Source organism: Cnephaeus nilssonii (assembly GCF_951640355.1).
Source record: "Cnephaeus nilssonii genome assembly, chromosome: 22".
Classification (NCBI taxonomy): Eukaryota; Metazoa; Chordata; class Mammalia; order Chiroptera; family Vespertilionidae; genus Cnephaeus; species Cnephaeus nilssonii.
This window is the reverse complement of record NC_137093.1, coordinates 4,814,151-4,839,148: the sequence shown is the minus strand read 5'-3', so window position 1 is coordinate 4,839,148 and position 24,998 is coordinate 4,814,151. Positions and strand designations below refer to the sequence as shown.

The following is a 24,998-nucleotide window of genomic DNA, read 5'->3' as shown; positions in this document are numbered from 1 at the left end:
ACACAGCCAGCTCCCCTCTGGCCAGGATGCCTGCAGCCGGGCCTGGCCCAGCCCTGGCACCTCCCTGCTACCTTCTCCACCAGCTGCCCCTCGGCCCGCCTCCCGCGAGGCTGCACCGTGATGACGACGCCCTCCGTCATCCAGGCCTCGGTGCAGGCCCCCGCCGCCCCCGCCGCCTCCTCTGCCTCCGGCTGGATGCCCAGCCGCCCCTGCAGCTCTGCGATGAGCCGCTCCTGGGAGGGGGTCCTGCTCAAGGTGGCGGGGTCCAGCCGGCGGCGAGGGGAGGGCTCCCGGGACATGGGGTGCGCGTGGCCTGTCTCCCGGCTCCTCCTGATCACGGAGCGGATCTGAGGGGGGAGGGGAAGCTGTCACAGCCCCACTCTGGGCTCTGCCAACGCTGCTCAGTCCACACTCAGGTGCCCGGGCAAGGCAGGGCTCAACAAGACGGCCAGAGCTAAGGTGGGGCGGAGGCAGGGGCACAGCGCGCTCCCAACGCGCAGCTCCTTTTCAGCTCCGACCTTGGGCAAGACCCTTCACCTCCAGGGGCCTCGGCTCCTCCATCCTTGAAATGGGTTCGTATTGTCTCGGCTGCCTTAGAGGTTACTATGAGGATTATTTATTTGAGGGCATGTGAGTGGGCACTCTTAAAAGGACACGAGGCTTTTTCTTTCTTTTTAATTTGTAATAAAAAATGTGGTCACTCCTTCCAAATCTTCTAACCAACTTTTTTTCTTGTTTATATTATAACCTGCTGGTTTGCAGTGGTTTTGGCTTTTTGTTTTGTTTTGTTTCTATAAAGCAAGAAGCAAGTAACGTCAGCCACGCTCCCTGAGGGCCAGTGCTGTACTCTGAGCGCATCCAGGCGTTAGTTCCTGGGATCCTCTGGACAACCTGCGGGGAAAGGTCTACCCTTACGCCCATTTTAAAGATGAGAAACTGAGGCTGGCGGGAGATTGCCCAAGGTCACAGAGGTAGCAAGTGTTGGAGGCAGGGTTTGTATTCAGTTCTATCTGGTCCCAAAGCTCATGCTTTCAGCCATTTCGCGAACATCGTCTCCGGATGTCAGGGGAGTTCATCCAAAGGAAAAAGCCGTAAACAAGCAAGAAGCGGGTTGTCACTCAAAGCGATTCCCCGGCCGGGAGCTGCACTGGCCCACAGTGCCCGGGCGAGCGCTGGTCGGGTCACAGGCCACAGGCCACGCCAGCTCAGGACTCGCTGCCCAAGCAGACATGCGCAGTGGGAGGCGGCATGCAGTTAGCCAGAGCGGCCCACTCAGTGCCAGCTCGCGCCTGCCTGGCCAGAGGTGGAAATCCTCTCGGTGGTGGGCGTGCCCGTGACCATGGCATGTGGACGCTCCGGCTGTGCCCTCGGGGCCTCGGCAGCAGCTTCAGCGGTGCCCTCTGGCCTCCGGGCTGTCTCAGGTCCCTGGGGTGGCGGGATCGGGCTTCGCCTCATGGGCATCTCTCCACCTAACTGCTCCTGGTCCCCAGGAGCCGGGCGGCTGCCCTCCGGCCCCGCGGGCTCTGGCCTGGCCCCCTCCTGCAGCTGTCCACGTCCCTTCGTGAGAGTCCAGGTATCCGGGAAGATGACCTGCCGGTCTACGGCCACGACAGCTGGCTCCGTTACTTCCTGGAAGCTGGGCGTCGCTCTGTGGGGAGTCTCTGGCCTGAGCGCCTCCAAAGCCCACGGCTGCTCCCACGTGGCAGCCAAGGCCTCCTCTGACAGCCCTTGGGGGTCTCCAGGCTCCTGGGGACCTGCACACCCAGCTCGGGGTCGAGTGTGGCCTGGGGGAGCCCTGGAGAGCTCACGCTTGAGGTTTAGTGGGTCCCTCCAGCCTCGAGCCTGGCTCTCTGCACCAAATGGCCCCAGAGAGCCCTCCCCAGAGGGAGACCTTGAGTTGGGGGTGTCAGGTGTCACCCCGAGGCCAGCCAAATCAAGCCAGCTGGGGGCCACAGGAGGTAAGAGGCCCTGCCCGTCCTCATCCTCCCGGCAGAGGGCCTCTGCAGTGTGACCGTGGCCTCCAGGGGAGGGTTTAATAGTGGGTGGCAAGAGTACAGAGGGCCCGGGAGGAGGAGGAGGAGGAGGAGAAGGAGAAGGACGTATGTGGTGTGAGGATGGAGCTGAGCTGGGCGGCAGCCCCAGGGAGTTCAAGGCCACAGAAGAGGAGCTGGTCTGGAGGAGGAGAAAGACAAAAGGCAGAGGGAAGAAGAGAGAGAAACAGGAGAGGTGAGGAAAGACGCTCCCTGCAAGGAGTGGGCTCGACCTCAGGGCTCTGAGAGCCGCCGTCTATACTGGCGGGGTGACCGCAAAGCTGACGGATGAGGACTGGGCCTCACAGACACCCAACAAGGTGTTCCTGGCAACGTGTCCTTGGCCCCCATCAAACCCAGGCAGCAGGGCACAGCCTCCGAGCGAAGCCTGGGGAGCCACCCCAATCAGTAGGCAAGAAGGAGAAAGGCTCAGTGAGGTGGCCGTTGGAGAGAGTGACCGGGGAGGTCAGCCCGGCACCATCAAGGGACAGTCAGCCGCAGGCAGCTGCTCTGGTGCCTCCAACCCAGAGACCAACTAGATCCTCAGCTTGGTCTCTCCCCGACAGACCCATCTTCCCTGCATCCCCGGGACCTTGCTTAGGCAGTAACTAGAGCCGCTCAGCTTCCCACAGGCATCACCACGCTGGCTCTCAGAGAGCCACGTTCGAAAGGGTGCTAGAGCAGGGCTGCCTTAGGCCAATGCCTGGTCCAACAGACCTGCGCCTGGCCTGGGCTGCTCAGAACGGCCAGTAGCTCTCCCCGCCCCACCCCCACCTGCTCCCAAGCCCCACCTGCATCTCCCACCAAAAACCCCAGCTGAAGGGAGGTTTGGAGGCACCATCAGGGCCAAGACCACATGGACCACTTGCTCCCTTCTCAGATTCCCCAAGCCATTCGCCAAAGGTCGATCCATGTGGAAAAGTGCAGTCAGCGACTGCAGGAGCGTCCGGTCAATATCAGCCCCACGGAGGCACCGCATCTTCGATAAAAGATCTGGCCTGGCAGGCGGGGGCGCCCGGAGGGAGGAAGGGGCGCCACGTGTGGACTGGCCCAGCAGCCTGACGTTAGGTTTCCCACAGACAGAGCTTGAGGGATTCAGGCCCGTGGAGAAAGGGGCAGGGCGGGAGGCTGGCAAAGGCGGCCTTGGCCTCAGAAGCCAGAGGCAGAAAGAAAGAGGACGTGCTGAGGACAGCCCGCGTGGGAGACCGACTCCCGGGCAAATGACCTCTCAGGCACGAGATCCCAAGGCCCCCGTGGCCGGCAGAGAACGCCCGCCCCCACCAAGAGCGCCACCGACACAGGGCCCTTTGTTTTACCTCCTGGTCCCGGCCTGGAGCTGGGAGCGCCAGGGAGGAAGGAATGTCCCGGCCTTCGCAGGCTGCAAGGCAGCTCAGTGCCACCGCCTGGCTGAGCCCTCCCTCCCCCACCCTGGCAAGGCCCGGGCACCGCGGGGTCCCTGGCTCAGGGCAAGGCACCCAAACGGAAGGACCGAGTTCCAGCTTCTCACACCGAGGCGCGGAAGGAGGAGGACTGGGAGACACGGCGGGAAGAAGGGGCTTCGGGGCACCTTAAAATCCGACAGCGAGGCCATCAGCTCGTCCAGCTCCCTGGTGGCAGAGGAGGCCGAGATCCGCGTCTGCTGCTGGCTGGAGGTGACGCGCTGGGGGCTGCTCATCTCGCCATGGCTCACAGTGATGGCGGGGCTGCAGGCACGCACGTGTCAGAGGGAGCCCCAAGTCCAGCCCCATGTTCCCCCCGTGCGGCCCTCCCCTCCTCAAGGAGATCAACATGTCAGCTCTGACACGGGTCCCACCCCCCCACCCCCGGGGAAGCCCACCAGCTCCCGATCTCTTCTGGGGGAGGAGGCTGCTGTCGGCCAGGGGGACAGAGCTGAGGTGTGCTGACATGGGTGACGCGAGGGCCGCTCAAACAGCAACTTTCCCAAGTTCAAGCTTGCCCGTGACATAAGCCCGAGCCGTGTGGCCTCCACAGCACTGCGTGTACATGTGCGAGCTCCAGAGACACGGTCGGCCCCGGAAGAGCCAACACTTAGGAAGCACTCACCATGTGCATCACCTGCTCTGAGCCAGAAACCACTCCATGTGCTTTACATGGATGACTGGGTCGACCCCATGGAGGCAGGCGGCCCTATCCCCATTCTCCATACCCCCAATCCCATTTTACAGATGGAAACACTGAGGCTTGAGATACTTCGTAAGGGCAGAGCCAAGGTCTGAACCCCACTGTGTGGCTCCAAAACCTGTGCTGACAGCCACTAAGCTACAGGGGCCCTCAGCCTGCGTGACGCCTGTCTTTTCAGATGGGTGGTGGCTCGAGGAAGGCAGGAATGGTGCCCGTGTGACTCGCCACTATCCCCCCAGAGCCTGGTGCAGGGCCTGGCGGACCACAGGCTCTCCTGGAGGGGACCGGGGACATGGGGCTAAGTGGGCGGACGTGGAGCACGGGCACTGATGAGCGAGCCTCCCTCGCGAGCCCGGGGACACTCACACGGGGCTGGGCACAGAGCTCTCCAGCTCGTCCAGGAGACTCTCCACGCTGGGCCGCACGTCCTCCAGGCCCCGGGCCCCGTTCCGCTTGGGCTTCTCTTTCATCAGGGGCCCGGCGTTGCCCGCCAGCAGGCTGTTATTCTCCGGGGTGCCATAGTGAGGGCTCAGAGCCCTGGGCAGCGGGGGGCTCGAGTTGGCCTCATCTTGGGAGAGGGAGAGAGAAAGACCGCTCAGCCCTGAGCCCTCTCGGGACGAGGCCGGCCCAGCCCAGGGAGCAGCCCACCTGCGGGGAAGCCGGCGGGGCCGTGCTGCACGGCGTTCAGCTCCAGCAGCAGGCGGTCCAGCTCCGAAAGGTTGCTGCCCAGGGAGGAGCTCATCACGGTGGGCGATGGCTCCGCCGACTTCTGCTTGTTGGGGAAGCTTTGAGACAAAGGGAAGGTCACACCGAGAGGCACTCCCCGGTGTGGCCACCCCGGTTCTCCAGGAGGATAGGCAGCGGGCACGAGGTCTCCCACAGCAAGAGGACTGACAGAGTGGGGGGAGGTGGTAAGAAGAGGGGAGGGAGGAAGTCCTGCCTCTCCGTTCCTCGATGGCACGGGTGACGTGACGGGACAGCTGGTTTAGTATGGAGAATGGAGATGGCAGCCATCAGGCCACCAGGCCATCAGGAGGCACCATGAACTGGCTGGGAGCCTCGGGCCTTCTGTGATTTGGTCCAATGACCCAAGGCAGAACCCTCACGGGCCCTGGCCTTGCCTCCTCCCTGGCCTCGCTGCCTCCAGCCCTGGCCGGGCCCCCGGTTCCCAGGCAGGAGGGGAGGGGAGCGGCAGGGCTGGGGCCGGCCGGGCCCCCGGTTCCCAGGCAGGAGGGGAGGGGAGCAGCAGGGCTGGGGCCGGCCGGGCCCCGGTTCCCAGGCAGGAGGGGAGGTGAGCGGCAGGGCTGGGGCCGCCGGGCCCCGGTTCTCAGGCAGGAGGGGAGGTGAGCGGCAGGGCTGGGGCCGGGCCCCGGTTCCCAGGCAGGAGGGGAGGTGAGCGGCAGGGCTGGGGCCGGGCCCCGGTTCCCAGGCAGGAGGGGAGGTGAGCGGCAGGGCTGGGGCCGGGCCCCGGTTCCCAGGCAGGAGGGGAGGGGAGCGGCAGGACTGGGGCCGGGCCCCGGTTCCCAGGCAGGAGGGGAGGGGAGCGGCAGGGCTGGGGCCGGCCGGGCCCCCGGTTCCCAGGCAGGAGGGGAGGTGAGCGGCAGGGCTGGGGCCGGCCGGGCCCCCGGTTCCCAAGCAGGAGGGGAGGGGAGCGGCAGGGCTGGGGCCGGGCCCCGGTTCCCAGGCAGGAGGGGAGGTGAGCGGCAGGGCTGGGGCCGGGCCCCGGTTCCCAGGCAGGAGGGGAGGTGAGCGGCAGGGCTGGGGCCGGGCCCCGGTTCCCAGGCAGGAGGGGAGGTGAGCGGCAGGGCTGGGGCCGGGCCCCCGGTTCCCAGGCAGGAGGGGAGGGGAGCGGCAGGGCTGGGGCCGGGCCCCCGGTTCCCAAGCAGGAGGGGAGGTGAGCGGCAGGGCTGGGGCCGGCCGGGCCCCCGGTTCCCAGGCAGGAGGGGAGGTGAGCGGCAGGGCTGGGGCCGGCCGGGCCCCCGGTTCCCAGGCAGGAGGGGAGGTGAGCGGCAGGGCTGGGGCCGGGCCCCCGGTTCCCAGGCAGGAGGGGAGGGGAGCGGCAGGGCTGGGCCGTACCTGTAGACGTGCTCTTCCTCTCCGGCCCGAGCGCAGGGAGGGCCCAGGCCGTCCTGGGGCGTGGAGGCGCTGCACGGTTTGGCACTGGAGCCGTACTGGGGCTGCGGGAAGGAGAACGCTCAGAGCCTCCGGGGAGGAGAAGGAACAGTCCGAGTCACCCCCAGGAGGCTGCTGCTCACAGCCAGTCTCACCAGGGAATTTCCACACTCCGGCGGGAGTCAGGTGAGTAACACTCGGTCACCACCCCTCACGTGGCGTCTGGTGGGGAGCCCCTCTCCCCTTCCCCGGAGCCCATTCCTCCCTTGGCGCCACGGCCGCTGCCAGACACGCTCCTTTAGCCCCGAAGCCTCTGGGAGCTTCGGCCCTGGCCCCTCACCTGCTGGTGGATGAATCGGGGGGCGCTGGTCTGCCACTGGTCTAAGGGGTCAAGGAGCGCGCCGTTGAGGGCCTCGCTGGACGGGGGCGGCGGGACCGGGGGCGGCACGGCGATCTCCTGGTACGTGTGGTTTCCAGTTGGGTAGGAGTAGGGAGTCTCCTCCGACAGGAACACGGGCCGCTTGGAGATGTGGGAGGTGGTGGACTCCAAGTCCTCCAGCAGGGCGTCTGCGGGAGGAGCGGGAGGGTGAGCAGCAGGCCTGGGACTCTTCCCGAGGGCAGTGCCCGCCGGCCTGCACCAGGAGTTAAGGGGATGGGCACTGCCCCGCCTCAGGTCAGGAAGACACCAGCTCCGCCAGCCCGCCTAAGAACCAGCCCCACAGCTGACGGCCGCAGCCCAGCCCGACTGGGGTGCTCGGGAGGCCCCGGGGCTGCCCCTGAGGCTCTCCTACCGCTGGGTGGGCACCTCGTTCCCTCTGGACAGGCTGTGCAGCTGGCTGGCGGGGAGTCAGCAACGCCTGCCTAGAACTCTCTGACTCCGCAGGGCAAGGCGGAGAGAATGTGGGAGGGGCCCCACGTCAGGGGGAGGGCCGAGCAGGGCCAGGTCCACTTAACTCTCCGGAGCTAAGCTTCTCAGCCCCCACACTGGGGGGACCCCCGGGGTGACACCTGTCTTCCTGACCAGCTAGAAGCAGAACCCCAGATCCGAGAGCTCCTTTCAGGCTCCGGGGTGAGGTGTGTGGGGAGGTGGGGGCTGGGACTAGGCTGGTGCAGTGTTTCCTACCTCCTGGGCCAAGCCTGGGGGGGGGGGGGGGGGGGATGGCAGGACTACTCCGTAGGCTGTTTCTGCAGAAGCCTGGCAAGCAGCCTGGCCCGAGGCTCTAGGGCCCCACTGTTCTGCTTTTACCAGCAGCAAGGGAGCCGAATCGGCCCTCGAGTGCAAGCTTCCATTACCCGCACCAGGCAGACAACTGGGCCCTGGATCGCCGTCTCCAGACAAGAGCAGGACAGCAGGGGGGTAGGAGTAGGAACTGCCGATCTCCCTCCTCGTCCCTCCCCTCCCGGACCTTCACCAGCCCCACAACCCAGAGGGCCGGGCCCACATGCCACACCTCATTCCTGCCACCGCCAGGGACTTGCTCACTCTCACCTCCCTGGCGACCTGACCTGGGACACACTCCTGAGAAAGCAGTGGCTGCACCATCGGCATTTCCTAGTGGCAGGCGCAGTGCGGGACACCTCGCACTCCTGGTCTCAGTGACCCCCTATTACCCCACGAAGGGGGGCTCTGATGCTTCCTTTACAGACAGGAAACCAGCTTCAGGAGGTGGTGGGACTCATCCCCAATCACCAAGCCAGTAAGTGACAGGCGGTCTGACTCCTCAGAAGCCCCCAAACCTGGCCTGCAAGGGGCGCTGTGATCACTAGACGATGCCATAGTTACACGGTACAACTTCCTGAAGCACGGGCAGCTCTCAGGGCTGCCAGTCGGATCTCTCCGTGTGGCCCTGTCCTCAACCCCACCGCAGCTCGGAGAAAGAAAGAGGGAAGCCAGGCCTCCCGGGGCCCTGCTCTGTGGGCCCACACCTCCTCCCCGCTGCCTGCCCGGGCTCCTTCCCCCAAGGCCAGCCACACCCACCCTGGCTCCTACCCAGCGGTTCAGAGGGGAAGCTTGTTCCAAGGCCCAGGGTCCCAGGCCCCGCAGCCCAGGACGGGTCTCCTGACTTCCGAGGAGTTCCTGCACTCCTCCCACTCCAGGTCCTTGGGAAGAGCCTGGCTTCCTGTCTCTGGCAAACCGGAACTAGAACAAGTCAGTGTGTGTCTAGGTAACAGCAGAAAAGGAAGCAGTGTCCAGGCCAATCCCAGTGGCCTCTCCGCAGCCCCACCTGCTGCGCCGGCTTCACGCAGAGTCCCCACTCGCTCTGGGCCCGTCCAGCAAGGGCGGGGCTCCTCCTTCATCATGGCAGAGCCAGCTGGGAAAGGCCAGAGGGCTCCCCAGAGCAGGCAGCAAGTGCACCCCCCCCCCCCCCCCCGGGTAACAGGAGCAGCCGCCGTGCTTGAGCACCCACCACGTGCCAGGAGCTTCACCTGTGCCACCGCCCGCACATGACGCTAGCTCAGATGGTAAACTGAGGCCCAGAGGCAGAGGCACAGCCGCACACTGCCAGAGCCAGCTAAGTGACCCAGCTGGGATATGAACTTGGGTTTCTTGGGCCCCAAACACTCAATAGAAGACAGATGGGTGACCTTCCCTGTCAAACCACCGCCCTCTGCATCAAACACCCCTCCCTGTCTAAGTCTGGATTCCTGGGTTATGGACTGGATTCTGGTTTACCATTTCAATGGGCTCTTTCAATAGATACATCAGATGATCGGAAGGCGCAGTTCCGGAGTGCAGAGACCAAAGATCTTAGGTTCTGGAGTCGAGCCAGAGCTGAGTTCAAGCCCCAGCTGCCCCCTCCATTGTCCATGGCCACACAGCAAAACCACTTAGCTTCCCCGAGCCTCAGTTTCCTCAGTCAGCTGGGGGTTTACAAGGGATAGCCAGATGCCATAGGACACATGGGAAGCTGCAAACATCGGATCTTATTTGCTTTGTGAAATCCAGAAAAAGATCTCCCTCGAAGGCGATCAGGGTGGGATGCAGAGAACTGACTTCTCCTACGTCTTCTACGGGCAGAATCTGGGCAAGACATGAAAGGAAGCCCGTGAAGAGAAAAGCAAAGTAATAAAGTAGCATTCCAAGCGAAACACTGTGGATGTCAGGGAGAGAGAAGAGACATCATTTTCCAAACTCCTGCTGAGAGGAACCCCGGCGGGGCCACAGTCACAGGGTCTGTGGTGGACTTCCCCCTCTCTCCACCCTCAGTCTCTGTTCAGTGACTAGACAGGGCCCGGGGTCACCGTCCCCCAAAACCTCCACAAACACCTCAGGGAAGAAGCCAGGAATATGGGCAGCCAGGGAGGGCACGCTGACCCCGCGGTGGGTTCCTATGGGTACAGGGCCTGCTGTCTCCACGCGACACAGCGGTCACAGGCCCAAGTTCCCTTGCAAGTTCAGCCGACTCCTCCCCTGCTGAGTCAGCAGAGCGGCTGGGCGAGGACTGCACAGAGTTCACCTGCAGGCAGTGCCCACAGGGCAGGGTCCCCAGTTTTCAGCTACATCTGCTGCCTGGCACCCAGCTCTATGCACCCTCGGGGTAGGCTGAGATTCCTCCTACTCATACCCCACAGAAGGCGTCAGAGAAAACGGGGCTGACTGGGCAAAGCAGCAGGAACCGAAGCAGTCAGGGCTTGCTCATTCAGGATAAGGAAGGCCTCAGACTTCCTCCGCGCCTCCCCAGGCCTGAGGCCCTCCCAAGTCACCGCAGGGCCTGCCCCGGGCATGCGACAGCAGGAAGCTCTCCCGGGCTTCCGGCCCCTTTCTGGAGGAAACCACCCCAGATCCACCCCGAAAGCTGAGCACTCCTCTCCCGACGCGTGTGTGGGGGGAGAGGTTCTCTCCACACCGGGGCCCGAGGGGAGGGCGCTGAGAGCCAAGTCTCCCGCCCAGCGAAGGCCACTCGGCTAGGCTCTGGCGACGAAGGGGTGCGGACCTTCGCCACTCGCCGCCAGAGGGCGCTACCGGCCCGCCGGCGCCCTGCTGCCGGGAGCAACCCCGGGGAACCTCGCGCCATCACGGATCCGGGCCGGGCAGACCCGGGAGCCCCGCCACCGATGCACCAGGTAAATGTCGAGGCCGGGAGGCTCGGCTGAGGTGGAGGGACAGAGCAGGCTCCGGGAGGCGCACGAGGCGGCCTGGGGCACACCGTCATTAGAAGGTGCGCCCCCCGAGTGACGCTGGCCTGAGGCCCCTCCCGGATCCCCGCCTCCGCCGACAGACCGCGGCCGGTGCCGGAGCCCAGCCCGAGGCCGGGCCTGGGCCAAGCAGTGCTCAGAGCAGCAGCGGCTTCGGCCAAGAGGCCACCTGGGGCAGGCGGCTGGGTGCAGGGCGCACCTGAACCGGGCCTCACCCCAGCGCCAGCCAGAGCAACGGAGCGTAATCTGACCTGAGGACCTGCTGGGAGCGGCTGGATCTGCAGCCCCGGGGGTGGGAGTGGGGTGGGGGTGGGGGTGTAAGTAACACTCAAGCGCCTCAAGCTGTTGCCCCTGGAGGGAGGGGACCCACGGGCCGGTCTGCCCGCATTCCAGGGCTAGCCAGCCTAGGGGTGCAGAGCAGAGGAGGGAGCCCCAGAACCCCTCATTCTCCCAAGGTAGGGGGCGCCCCCAGACTGGCTCTGGAGACTCGGGCTGACCTACTGACACAGGGCACCCAATAAGTCAGAGAATTAATGAACCCTTTCCACCTGTAACCCCAACTAGTGCACAAAAACAAGTCAGGGCTCTTTCGCAAGACTGGCTTCTTCCCCTCCCCAGGCCCCGGCCACTTCTCAGCATGCGATAAGGACGAGGCTGAGCAGACACCAAGAGGGTGAGATAAATGTGGGGAGTGGTGGGGTGGGGGAGGACGCTGAGCCATGCCCCCTCCCAGGCGCTAAGCCGCTAGCTGTTGGAGCTTGCACGGGGAGGGGGTTCTGAGTCACACCGACCAGGCTGCTTAGCAGTTCCTGGGCCTTGGTTTTCTTGTCTGTCAGATGGGAATTCCTCCCCTTAACTCAGAGGAGTAAGGATTGCGAGAGAACACGGGGCACAGTGCTTGCTGAGCACCGTCCTGGAACAGAGCGCACGCTCAGTACTTGGTGTTGCAAACCAGCCGGAGCTCCCTGCCAGGGAGGCGGTCAACCCTGGAGGGGAAAGAGGAGGCCTTCCCAGCCCATCCACTCCTGGGCCAAAGGATGCTGCGATCCCGAGCCAGTAGTTAGGGGCACCATTCTGGGGAAACCAAAGTCACCCTGGAGAAGCCTCCCCAACAGGTCTCCAGGGGTGGAACAGGTAAATGTGGGGCGTCATCGGGTGCCAGAGCCCACGCTGCCACACCTGCCCCAGTGCTGGGCCCCTCGACACCTCCGCTTGGCAGACCCAGACAGAACTAGGAGACAGGGGCCATCAGGAAGACACCCCCTGACAGGCCTAGGAGAGACCCACAGTGAGAACAAGACATACCAAGACTCGGTCACGGGCCAGTGTAACTCAGCTCTCAGCGCCCCAGGCCGGGCGGGCAGTGTCCTAGGAGCTGACAGCGGAGGGAAGGAGCAGCAGCAGCGCCAGGAGGGGCTGCCAGCACACAAGGGCCTTCCCCGCGGCCGGGGCCGGCTGTGCGTCCCTGCCATTTAATACGAGACCGAGACCGGACTCAGAGGCGGCATCAGCTCAGCAAGTCCCTTCCCCACAGGTCCCGGAGAGGCCCAGCCTTATGGCCTACCTGCTGGGCCCCAGGAGGTTTGGGGTCCCCCTGCTGAGCACCTGCTGGGCCTGGGTGGTCTCAGAGCCTGCAGCGTGGGGACCAGCCTCCTGCGGCTGCCTGAGCTCAGGGACAGCAGCAGTGAGCAGGGCTGGGCCTTCCTAAGGAAGGAGCTATGTAAACAGCAGGCCCAGCCCTGCGGATGGGTCTCCTCTCGGCCCCTTTCCTGAAACTCTTCCAGATTAGGAAGGAGAGCAGAACAAAAAGGCAGGTCTCCCTCCCCCAGCCCTGAGCACACAGCGGTGAGAGCAGAGGTAATGTAATCCGCAGCAGTGGGGTACTTTTGCTCAGTGAGTAAGTCCCCAGGAATGGGGAGCTGGTATATTTATCCTGATAACTGTCCTGGGAGGGAAAGGCAGATCTGTGACCGGCCAATCCACAATTAGGCCAGATCTGCTCTCCCCCTCCCAGCCCGGGGACCCAGGACCTGGGCACTGACTAGGAACTCAATCTCCTGGAGGGGCCTGCCCTGCCAATTTGGGTTCTTGTCAACTGTCTCCTCTCCAAGAATTCAGCTCTAGAGAGCAGGGGCCTTGTCTTGCTCCATGCCACATCCCCAGCAGCTAGAATGAATGGCGGACCAACAGGGACTGTGAGGAGAAGACAGGAAGGAGCAATGAGCTGGCAAACAGTGCGAGCCACAGCCAGGAGGCCCCGCCTGCCGGGGGCCTGTCAGCAGGTCGCCCCACCTCTCTGGGTCCTCTTCTTCTGTAAAATGGGCAGAACCCCGTTTGCCCCACGGCTGGTAGCAGGTTCTGGGGAGGAGATAATATAATTTCGGGTGACATTTACAGGGGTGGGCAACAGGTTTACAGCTGTAATACAATAATTAATAAATAATAAGACAAGAATAAACTCTGTGTTTCCTATACTCAACTATAAACTTACTTCTGCCAACCCCTGCAGACAGCACCTTTGAGCTCTTCAGAGTTTGTCTATATCCAAGACATTGCTATCCCAGACAGAACTGCTCTCCCTCGGGCGGGTAAGAACCATCAATACTGTAGTGTCATCTACATATTTAATAACCGTGCCTGGAGGTTATGAAGACTCAGCCACCATTCTCCTTGGCTGACTCACGCCTCACTCACCAGGAACTGCCATTCTCTCACAGCCCGAAGGAAGTGTGGGCCGGGGTGACACACCGGAAACGGCGGGGGCGGGGGGGGGTGTATGAAGGGGGGGAAGGCTGTCTTCCAATCTGCTGCCAGGAGAGGTGGGCGTGGCCATGGAAGGTGCTGCCATTGCCGAGGAGGCTGGCACGAGGCAGGTGTGCCAGCAAGTGGGTTTCTTTATTGGGTGCCTGGCTTGTGCCCAAGGTCACAGCACAAGTAACCAGAGACTCCGGGAATAAAGGCAGAAAGGCAAGGCCAGAGGTCACCCTGAACGCCAGGCAGAAGCCCGACCAAGCCAGGCCCGTGTGCACCAGGCACCCCCTCAGGGCCCCCCACTGATCAGGCTTCCCAAGCTGATGGGGTCCCAGGAGGGTAAGCAGCAGCAGGTGGGAGGAGCCGCCCAGGTTTACCCTGCGCACCTCCACCCCCACCCCACAGGCGCAGGAGCAGGTCCAGGCTGGCAGGAGAGCAGCCTCTTCTGTTGTAAATAACTCATCTGTGGTCCAAGATCAGCGGGCCCTCCCCACCCCCCACCCCCGGAGGTCCCAGAACAACCGTGAACACATTTCATCTACCTCTTCAGGTCACCCAGAGACTCCAGACTTTAAGGTCAAGTCTAGGGCGCATCTCCAGGCCCCTCCCACATTCCTTCAATGGGTAAATGCGGATTTACAAACAAAAAAGATGGCAGCCTAGAACCCAGAAGGCTCAAGCGCTGAACATTTTCTCAGCTCAGGCAAACCCATCCAGCCCAGTCCTGCCATCTGGGTCCCTCCGGGCAAGTCCGTCTGCTGCCCAGCAAGCAGGGGGCTCCTTGGCCTCTCACCCGGCTCATCAGCAGCAGAGGTCGGAGGGGCTCAGGAGTGAGTCATCCTCCCTGAGAGACTGGGAAAGAAAGTTCAAAAGTTTGCCTGTTCCAGGAACGAGCTGAAGCCTTTCACGATGTTTATCGACTTCACAGCACTGGTTACCCCTCTGCAGTCAGGTCTGACCAATGAGCTCAGCCCGAGGTGCTGCCCGGCCTCAGGCGGCCGCCCCGTCCCTGAATTGGCTCTCTCTGGCCTGCCTCTCCCGTTCTCCTATAGAAGCCCAAACAGCCGCCTCATTTCACTGGTCACCAAGTCGCATCAATTCCTCCTCCACTGGGCCTCTCCCCTTTACTTTCCTCCCTTCCTTTTCCTAACAGGCAGGCGACAACTGGGACCCGCATCAGAACCCACCCCCGGCCGCCTCCGGCCCGCCCGCGGCGCCTGCTCTGGGCTCCCGCTCGGAGCCTGTAAGCAGACACCAGCGGTTTGACCGTCTCGGGAGCCCACCTGTTTTGCGTGGGTCCATACATCACTCTCACCTCTCCCTCTGTGGACAGGGACCCGGCCCCCTCGCTGGATCCCCAGCACAAACCCCCTCGGAGACCTCGTTACTCAGGCACCTCACAGAGCACACAATGAGTAATCCATGAGAAAGTGTTCGCAAGCCACCGTGAAGGCTGGGCGGCCTCCGGTGCCCTCCCACTGTGACACAGAGGAGGCTGGGTAAATAAACCCGGCGCTGATGCTCATCTCCCGTAAGGACAGGAGCAGGAGGAAGTGGAGCCCGGGACTGAGGCCAAACATCTCGGGAGCTGTGACAGGCCCGTCACTCACTCGGGCCTCCTCGCTGAGCACACCCTGACCTCGCCCCTCGTGCCTCGGGTTCATGCCAAGTCCTTCTCAGAGAACATCCACCGAGTCCAGAGGCCCAGCTCCAGCAAGGACAGAGGCAAGAGAGAGAAAGTCAGGCTCCAGCGCCCCCACCCCTCCCCCAGCTCTACGGCCCGTCACAACCGCCTGAGAGCCCTGTGGCTTTGAACCTGGAACCAGAACAATCGAAGGAGCTGCCCAAGCTCCAGGAAAGCTCTCAGGCTCGGCCTCAGAGGAGCAAGCCCCGGAGGAAGCAGCCTCTGCTCCCGCCACAGAGGCTTGGGCCTGGCAGTGCTGCAAAGGGAGCCAGAGCTCGGGATGGGGAGAAGAGGGACGTCATCCTTACGGAGCATCTACAGGCAGCACCCGGGGGCACCCCCATTTTACAGGGGAGAACAAGGCTCACGATGCCCAATGAGTGCGCTCTGCAGGCAGGCGGAGTCCGCACGAGGACAGCTCTGTCTGGCTGAGCCCATCCACTCCTCCCACGACACCCCATGGGGAGGCCGTCAGCTGTCCTCCTGCCAGCCACCACTCTGCAGCTTTCAAAGCACCAGCCCCCGGAGTCCCGAGAGCAACCCCAAAAGCCTGGCCCCTGGGTGCCTTTCCCCCACGGCCCGGAGCCCTTGGTCTTATCGCCCTCCTCCCTTCACCCTCGGCCTGAGGCAGGGTCCTGACCGCTCGGAGCCCCTGACGGTGGCCCCGGAGCCCCCTGTTCTGGGCTAACTCGCTGCTTACAGGTCGGCTTGCAGGAGTGTTTCCTCCCTGTGTCCTACGGCCAGCGGCCTCATCGAGCAGCATGATGCAAGGTGGGGCTGCCCCGACACTGACCGTCGCCCCCTCTTGCTGCCAGGCAGCTTTCCGATGTGGACGGGCGAGGGGCCTGGGCACAGAGAGAGCGGTGGCTCCCTGGCCCTCAGAAACCGGCAGAGGCGACAGGTGGTCAGGGCTCCTCTGAAAGCACCAAGCAGCCACCTGCGGGGACAGAACCTCGGGCCTGAGGAGCAGTCAGCCGCGGCTGCCCCGCCCGGCCCTGGCTAACAGGCATAAGGTACTGACAGCTGCAGCTCATTTGCTTTTAGTTTTAGAAAATGGACTGAAGCAGGTTCAAGAGTAGCCAGGACCATCGGCCCAGCCACGAGGTTCCCCTGTGCTTCTCGCGTGAGAGAGAGCTCGAGTGCACAGAACCAGGGGGGCCTCGGGAAGGAGGATGGCAGCAGGCGAGCCTGTCCGTCCTGAGTGTCACCGGAAGGGTGTGTCACTGTGGGTCACAAGTTGGACAGTCAGGGGCTCTGAGAAGGAAGGGCAGGCGGGAGAGGGCAAGAGCCAGAGCCAGCTGCCCTCTCACCCCACAGCTGACCCTCAGTGACACTTTCGCTTCCCTAGACACATCTGTGCCTCCCAGCCCCGGCCTTCCCGGCCCCACAAGTGTTGGAAGCCATCTGCTCAGCTCTGGGTAAGACGAAGTTCTCCTGGGGCCACAACTGACTCTCGGCACCTCCTGAGAAAGGGGGAGGTCCAGGAAGGGCTGGTCACACTCACGGGAGCCCCAAGCCTTCTCCCAGGCCCTCCCGAGCTTCCCTCATTCCCCACGCTACAGGCCCAACCCCACGCTGCAAGCTCATCTCCAGGCTGCAGGCCCAACCCCACACTGGAGGCTCGTCCCCACGCTGCAGGCCCATCCCCACACTGCAGGCTCATCCCCACACTGCAGGCTCGTCCCCACACTGGAGGCTCGTCCCCACGCTGCAGGCCCATCCCCACACTGCAGGCTCGTCCCCACACTGCAGGCTCGTCCCCACACTGGAGGCTCGTCCCCACGCTGCAGGCCCATCCCCACACTGCAGGCCCATCCCCACACTGCAGGCTCGTCCCCACACTGCAGGCTCGTCCCCACACTGGAGGCTCGTCCCCACGCTGCAGGCCCATCCCCACAATGCAGGCCCATCCCCACGCTGCAGGCCCATCCCCACACTGCAGGCTCATCCCCACACTGCAGGCTCGTCCCCAGGCTGCAGGCTCGTCCCCAGGCTGCAGGCTCGTCCCCAGGCTGCAGGCTGGCTGACCGAGGCCCTGGGAGGATGGCATCACTGGTCTACAAAGGAGGGTGCCTACAGCCACTGTCCTGAGGACACAAACTTCTCTCGAAGCCCAAACCTTGCCAGCTCGCCACATGGGGAACGGCCTCTTGCTGGCAGAGAGGGAGCTGATGGAGGCCGCAGTCCTCATGGCCTTGGCTAACCAGAGTCACACTAGGAAACCACAAGAGAGAAAGAGGAGGAAAGACAGACTTTCCTGAAACAAAAGCACCCAGAGACCTGTGCTGTCATCGGTCTCGCCCGCAGGGCTCACTGGAGGGGCTCACAGTGCAGAGGACACGGGGGACAGAACCAAAATGAGACCCTTCCTGTGGTCTCCCTACAGGAAGCCCGCCGACCCCAGAGCGGGGCACAGAGCCACGCAGGTGGCCGGCCTGGGGAGAACCTCGCCGGCGCCCTGTGCCCTGGGCTCCCGCGGCAGAGGGTCCCCCGGCTCCAGCGGGGTGCGCTGGCCTCCCTCCACCATGGCCAGCTGGTTACACCAGGAGACTGAGGGGGCGGGGAGGTGACCACCTCAGTCCTGATTTGGGTTTTATTGGAGGAGACACCGGCGCTCTGGGCATTCACCCAGCAGAGCCAGGACAGATGGCGAGAGCAGTGCCTAGCCGTAATGCCAAAACGTCAGAGGAAGCCCCATGCACACACAAATCACCCCCCAAATCGGTTAGGAAGTTAGATTTTGAATAGCGGGGACTCCCTTCCAATAGAAGCAATGCTCAGAGGGGCGTCTGGGTGACTTCCCCTGGACCCTAGGTTCTGCAGCGTCTGCATGGAATGCTTTCTCACTCTGAGGGGCCACGGAGGGCCATGGAGGGCCATGGGGGCAGGCGGCAGGCCAGCAAAAGTCGGGAGCACTGCCCTAGCCGGTTTGGCTCAGTGGATAGAGCGCCAGCCTGCGGACGAAAGAGTCCCAGGTTCGATTCCGGCCAAGGGCACATGCCCGGGTTGTGGGCTCAATCCCCCCATTAGGGGGCGTGCAGGAGGCAGCCAATCAATGGTTCTCATCATGGATGTTTCTGTCTCTATCCCTCTCCCTTTCTCTCTGAAATCAATAAAAATAAAAAATAAAAAAAGTCAGGAGCACTGGCCCCATCCCTCTGCACTGTGCCTGCCCTGTGCCCGGCAACAGACAGGACCAGCAATCCTGTGCTTCTGTCCCCAACAGCTATGGGGAAATCAGGGAGCCTGTGGGCACCTCGGCAACCTCTGATGTGAACAAAACTGCCCGTGGGGGCTGTGCCTCTCCTGCCTATCTCTACGCCCAGACCGGAAGTGGCCACCACAGAAGTCAGCAGGGCCACCGGCTGCTGCCCTCTCGGACACCACTTTTCTCCTTTTTAAAAGTGGAAGTCTCTGTCCCTGTCCACCCCTCCCTGCTGTGCCCCAAACTCCAATGTCTTCTGGGGGCACCGGCCCTTGAGAGGGGTTGCCTGCAAGCAAAGGGGGTGCCTCGCCCCTCCACTGTTTTACCCCAAACCCAGGTGAGGTGGGGCTGGGAAAAGAGGAGTCAAATCTCACTGACTGTCAACGGTGGCTGCTGGGGACAGAACGCAGGCACAAGGCTGTCCCGGCACGCTCCCCAGTGTCCAGTCCTCGGAGGGAAGGTGGATGCAGGGGCCGCGTGCAGCCCTCAGAGCCAGGGCAGCTCAGTGCGCAGTGGCAGACAGCAGGAGGTGCCCCGGGCACCTGGTGGCAGAGCCCAGAGGGCTCAGAACCGGAAGCAGCGATGCCAGTGCCCGTTTTACCCTCCCTTCTGCCTTAGCGCCCCACCCTCCCTGTCTTTTCGGTGAAACAGGAATTGTAAATGGCTATGGGTTAGCCCAGATAAACCTTCCGAGACCTCTTTCAGCAATGAACTGATTCTCCCCGAGGGAACTCCATAGGCAGCAGAACCAGGGGCGGGTGAGGGAGGACAGAGAAGTGAAAGAGGTCGCCAGGCATTGGTCACCAGCCTCGCCCTGCAGACTGAACCCCACTGGACGTGTTTGGGTTAGTCTTAAGACATCAAGGGATTTCCCAGGAAAGCCAGGAGTTCTGGCTTCCCAGGAGCAGTCAGAGGGGCTAGCAATACGGACCTACATCCCTGCAGGACAACCACTGGCTGGAGCATGGACTCTGGGTCCCTTTCCTTCCTGGCCCCCTTCAGCCACTCACAGCAGCTGCCTGGCCTCAGCAGGTCCGTGAGTTCGCAACATCGCGCTGCGTGGACGTGTAGTTGAACTTGCTAACACTGCGCCTCTTTGAGCTCAGTTCCCTCATCCACAGAACAGCGTAACAGCCTCGGAAACACAGGGACAGTGGGACTCCCAGCCTCGCTCACGCCATCTGGGGGAACCACTAAGAACGGACATGAGGCAGCCTGGCATATGCCAGGCACACGTCATTCGTGCCCACCTCACCAGGTGCCATCCCTGACTGCCCCCCCAGCAGGTGTAAACAGCACCCAGCACAAACCCCGAGCTGCTGCAGAGGAAGTGCTCTGAAAGGTGCCAGCCGGGCAGCCCACTCTGCCCCTCTGCCCCCCGTTCCGCTTGTTAGTGTCCAGGACGACCTCGGAGCTCTCCCTGCTGCAAACCATCCCGACGTTCACAGACGTGCCAAGCGGAAGCATCCAGAGGCCCCTGTGCTCGGGGCGTCGGGCGCTCAGCACACAAAGCCAGTGGGAGGGGCACTGCTGATCCTCCCGGGAGTCCGGTCCAAAGGCCACCCTCCAGCCCCTCGGCGCTACCGGCTCTGACAATCCAAGCTCCCAGGAAGGAGTCCAGCGAGTCCTTGCGGCACCTGCCCGCCCGAGGTCTCTGCTCCTAACCCTGCCCGGGGTCCACCCTTTGGGGCAGCACAGACCTGGCCGCCCTGGACTTATTCCAGAGGCCCTGACTCTCGGGCATGACCAGCGCCCGCTTGCCCCTGGTAGGCAGTCCCCTCCCTCTGGGGACTCCACTGAGCTCCCAGGGGCAAAAGGGTTCCTCACCCCCCTCCAGAGCAAGAGGCGGAGACAAAGGAACCTCACCCCGAGGCCTAACCTGGCATCCAGGGGTGGCCTCCAGGACTGTGTGGGCCGCCTGAAAAGCCACACAAAGCGGTGCACACGTCCCTACAACACTGCTGGGGAGATGGTCCGAGCCGTTCATGGGCCATGAAACTGGGAGTCTGCAAAGGTGAAGCCACCGCCGGGACCCAGCTAACGTGGCTGCCCTGCACCTCGCAACTCACTGTTGGGTCCACTGGAGACAAGTCTGATGGGGGGTGGGGGGAGCAGCCTCATCTCCCCTCCATCCCAGGTGACTGAAGTTTCTGAAATGGGCCCTGCTGGGCACTGACCCAGGCGCACACACGCTCTCCAGCAAAGCCACCGCTGCAGACAGCACAAAGCAGGCGGCACTGACTCGCCTTGAAAAACAGCAGCGCCAGCGCCGCATACCGCCCTGCCGGCCTCCTCCGGTCCTCCGACCCTCTCTCTGGGGCTGCATCCTCTTTGCCAGTGGCGGCCCCAACAGAACTGGGCACAGGCACCGTGTTGGGCATGGGGGACACAAAGACACACTGTCTCCCCAGGAAGCACTAACTAGCCAGACCGTCGTAAACTAGGCAGGGGGGCGGCAAGGCGGGCTTTCTGGGCAGAGGACGCGGGAAGGAGCAGAGGCGGGGGGATGGAGCTCAGGGTACAAGTCCCAGCTTGGTGAAGAGGAGTTAAGGACCCAGGGCCTGCTGCGGAGTCTGGACTTACAAGGGCAAGCCCCGAGAGCGGCCGGCCTGCGGGCAGGACCGGGCTTGTGTGTTGGGTCACTCAGGCGTTCCTGCTGGAGAGCCGGAGGGGGCGGGGCTTGGCCGGAGGGGGCGGGGCTTGGTAGGATGGGGCGGGGCTTGGCCGGAGGAAGAGTCACTGCGCTCTAAATAAAAGCAGGTGAAATCAACACGGCCTGGTAACGGCCTGGTAACCGGCCTGCTAACCCTGCTAACCGAGCGGCTGTGGGGAAAGGGGAGGAGTGCAGGATGCCTCCCACATTGTTTCCTGTGAGGATGGAACAGGGAGGGCAGGAGGGCGAGCAGGAAAGAAGTGCATGGAGGGTCAGGTGACAAGGGCAGCCCTCGAGGTCAGGCAGAGCCACAGGGCTGCACGAGCCGGAGCCGCTTCTCTCCCCACCCCCACCCCGTGGCCCCGTCACCTGGAATCTCCCAGGGGCCCAGAAGGCAGCAGCTGGGGAAATGATAACAGGGTTGCCGCTCCAGTCTGCTCTTCCTCTAAAAACAAGTATTAGTTCTCCCAGCGGCCTTGGGGAGCTGTAAACTCATGCTGTTGGCTCCAGGAATTCTCAGTGTCCGGGTTCCCTCCCTCTGCCCTCTGCCCCCTCCAGCGAGGTGCTCAAGTCCCCCATCACCCACAGCCCTCCCCCAGAAGGGGTGAAGCCAGGTTCTTCCCTGGGGGCTCACCACCGGGTGGCAGGCTCAGGACACAATCTCAGGCCCCCAATTCTCCTGGAACCGCCCTTCAGAACTGGCCTGCGGTCCCGGCCCGGCTGGGCCCAGGAAGTTTGCACAGACAGAGCTCAACATCTGACCGGAGGGTAACAGAGGCCCCAGAAGCTGGCCCCACCTCTGCGGTCACACCAAAGCCACCACCAAAGGTCATTCCACCGAGGAAGCCAAGGCTGCCGACTGTCCTTGGCCCTGGGGCTCAGGCTGAGTTTGACTGTAAATCCAATTGGGAGGAGGACACGGGCACAAATCTTAGCCAGTGAACTGAGCACGCGCACACGCGCGCGCGCGCACACACACACACACACACACACACACACACAGCCTCCTCCCTCCGGGCCTTTGCACATGCCGGTTCCCTCTGCCTAGACCACCCTCCTGTCTTATCCCTTGAGACCTATCACAGCTCAGTTTCCTCGTCTGCAGCAGAAGGATGAAAGACCCGCCCTGCCTACCTAGACAAAGGGAATGTGTAGGTTTGATACTAGGGCCTCTTCTGAAAGAAAAACCCAAATCTTAGTAAGGAAATCCTTACTCACAGATAAAGGACGAAAATTTAGGGCTTTTTCTAAATGTCAAGGTCCCAATTAAGACACAATAGTTTAGGGTGCCATTTCCTCCAGGAAGCCCTCCCTGACCACATTCCCTGCACGGGGTTCAAGACCCCTCTCCTTTGAGTTCCCCAAGTACTGTGCACTTCCCCTGAGAGCACGTACCAAACTGGTAGGAACTGTCTGCCTAACTGCCTCCATCCCCCAGCCGACAGCTCAGCGAGGGCGGGGACGCGGCTTTATCATCTACCTTCGCCTCCTCGCACAGGGCAGTGCCTCGCCCATAACAGGTGCTCCATGGACAACGACCGACCGGATGCCTCCCCACGCCCATGTGCTAGAGGCCTGCCCAGCACGTCAGCCTGTGCACCTCTGTCTCCGTGGTGCTCACATGCAAAGCAAAGCACAATGGGGGACAGCAACACATGTGCAGGAACAGGCCCACGCCCTCCCTCCTCTTCCAGTCCAGAAACCCCCTCTGCTGTGATCCAGTTACCACCACGCCTCCCCAGCCTGCAGCAATCCGAACCTTAAAAAAAATCAAAGGAACTCTCCCCAAGGCGTTGCGGCCACAGCATCAGCATCGCAGCCCCTTGTGGGTACTTAAGGGTGAAACTCACTGTGTGGCCTGCCTGGCTTCCTCTGTGGGTGGGGGAGGGCGAGTCAGCCAGGGGGGCCAGGCTCACAGGCGTGAGGCAGCTGGGAGGGAGTGGGGTCCCAGGCAGAGTGAGGCCCTGGGACGGTGGCACTTTCACTTGGTGCTGGAGGAGGAGGCATTAGCAAGAGGAGGGCGAACAGCGGCCCAGCGGCCCAGTGTCCCGCCAGCTCATCCTGTCACACCTCTCCCCAGGGGGCCGAGGAGGCAGGGGAGGGAGCTGGGATTGTGTCACTGGAATGTGTTACCAACACCAGCCACGGCTCTGTGGCTGCGAGTGGCTGATGGCATCACTGATTACCACGACTAAGCCGAGGATGAACATAGCGCTCTGAAGATCAGCGGTGCGGAGGGAAGCTCCACGCAGGGAAAGAAAGAGGAAGACAAGATTTTGGAAGCGACAGGAAGGGGAAAAAATAAAGGTCCTTCATACAAAGACACAGAGAATGCCAGAAAGAGTAAATTTACGGGTGAGTATAAAAGACTGAAACGCAGTGTGGTTTACAATACATGTAGACATAGGTGAGGTGTCTGACCACAATGACAAAGGACGGAAGGTGCAAGTACAGGAGAACCTCAGTTCTAGAACTTAATTCATTCCAGAAGGCTGTTCAAGGAGTGATCTGTTTAAAAACCGAATCCGTTTTTCTCATTAGAAATCCTGTAAGTTGAGTTCATCTGTTCCAGACCCCAGTGAGTCCCTGTTTTAACCTTCCTCAATTGCCTTGATCACCGCTTCATGAGCATTTTCATCCCTCAGCCACGTTAGCGCTCCTCATGCTTTAAAAGGGCGCTAATCGTCCATTTGGCCAGGCCACGCTCAGTAGCCAGCTCAGGCGGGCGAACACCTCTATCACACTTTGCAAGTATTTTTTTAATCTCTATTGTTGCTCTCACAACTTCCTTTTCCCTTTGCTACTATTACTAACCTTCTTAGGGCCCATGGTGACTTACTGTACGTATTTAATAATAAGCAACAACAAAAGCAAAAAAAAAAAAAAATTCACAGCACAATTTCCTGAGATGTTAATGCGAGGTTTAGCTGCGAATTGACTCATGCTTCACACTCTCTCCTTTGTTTGTGCCTGAGACACGTGACTGCTCATACAGGTATTTGCAGGCTCGATCCCCATTGGAGGGCATGTAGGAGGCAGCCAATCAGTGATTCTCTCTCATCATTGATGTGTCTATCTCTCTTTCCCTCTCCCTTCCTCTCTGAAATCAATAAAAAATATATATATTTTTAAAAGTCTCTAGGAAAAAAAACAAGACTTGAGGCTACACTGTGGCAGATATGTAGTCCTAGAAATGAGGAAAACTAGGACCCCAGATATTCACCAAAAAGGGCAAGAACAAGCATGTCAAACTCACGGCCCGCATGCGGCCCACAACGAATATTTTTGCGGCCCAGCCAATATAATGATATTCATTAGATGTAAGAAACGTCTTAATAAAAATGTCCTGCCGAAACCGGTTTGGCTCAGTGGATAGAGCGTCGGCCTGCAGACTGAAGGGTCCCGGGTTCGATTCCGGTCAAGGGCATGTACCTTGGTTGCGGGCACATCCCCAGTAGGGGTTGTGCAAGAGGCAGCTGATCGATGTTTCTCTCTCATCGATGTTTCTAGCTCTCTGTCCCTCTCTCTTCCTCTCTGTAAAAAATCAATAAAATATATTTTAAAAATAAAAATAAAATAAATAAATAAATAAATAAATAAATAAAAATGTCCTAACTTAATTTTTACAATATCCTGTTATACATAATTACTAGTATTAATAACAAACTACAATGTTCGCTAATGACTGATTACTATAATCGTGTTGCATTCATTTCCCTTACGCGCCTTACGAGCAAGCACACCATTTCTCTCCACTAATACCAGCAGCGAATATTTTAGCAGCCGATGGCCACATCACTAGTCTTGGATTGACTTGTTTGGTATGTGCAACAGGAAATATTTCGCTTTCAGAGAACAAGAAAAATAGGTTTATTTGTGCTATGCTTATTAATTTGTGCAGTTATTCAGTGTCTGGTAAGTTAATGTTCAAGAAAAAAATATTAATTTTTATTAAAATGTTCTATTATTTTATATTAACAATTACTCATTTATTTCAGCCCTTTGTATTCAGCATGTCTCTAGTGAAATAAACCTACGTTTCTATGAAAATTGAAGATTTTGTTTTTCTGCGGCCCACATACACTTAAACCTTGTTTATGTGGCCCGTGTTGGCCTCTGAGACATGCTTGGGCTGAAAGAAAAGCACAGGCCCGCTCTGCTACTAAGTGTCCTGGGCAAGTGCTTTCTCCTCAGAGGGCGTTAGTTTGTCCATCTGTAAAATGGGTGAGTAGAAACTCCTAAGTGATTTACAAATGTTTTTTCTATTTTTTATTTTCAGATTTT

The 24,998-nt window shown here is 61.1% G+C and overlaps 1 protein-coding gene across 5 annotated transcripts in view; it reads right to left on the bottom strand.

Moving 5' to 3' along the window:
* PXN (paxillin) overlaps window positions 1-24,998 on the bottom strand; it is a 43,269-nt gene that overhangs the window by 5,550 nt on the left and 12,721 nt on the right. The window contains exons 1-8 of one of the 5 annotated variants that reach the window (XM_079763287.1): window positions 8,275-8,410; window positions 6,625-6,851; window positions 6,249-6,349; window positions 4,821-4,957; window positions 4,539-4,740; window positions 3,598-3,733; window positions 1,294-2,172; window positions 72-347 (exon numbers count right to left, since the gene is read on the bottom strand). In XM_079763287.1, the coding sequence (XP_079619413.1) occupies window positions 72-347; window positions 1,294-2,172; window positions 3,598-3,733; window positions 4,539-4,740; window positions 4,821-4,914 (1,587 nt within the window). In that variant the 5' untranslated portion in view covers window positions 4,915-4,957; window positions 6,249-6,349; window positions 6,625-6,851; window positions 8,275-8,410. Of the gene's footprint in view, window positions 1-71; window positions 348-1,293; window positions 2,173-3,597; window positions 3,734-4,538; window positions 4,741-4,820; window positions 4,958-6,248; window positions 6,350-6,624; window positions 6,852-8,274; window positions 8,411-8,958; window positions 10,164-11,985; window positions 12,280-24,998 lie in introns of those variants that run through there. The other 4 variants (XM_079763284.1, XM_079763286.1, XM_079763283.1 and 1 more) reach the window with 4 other exon arrangements.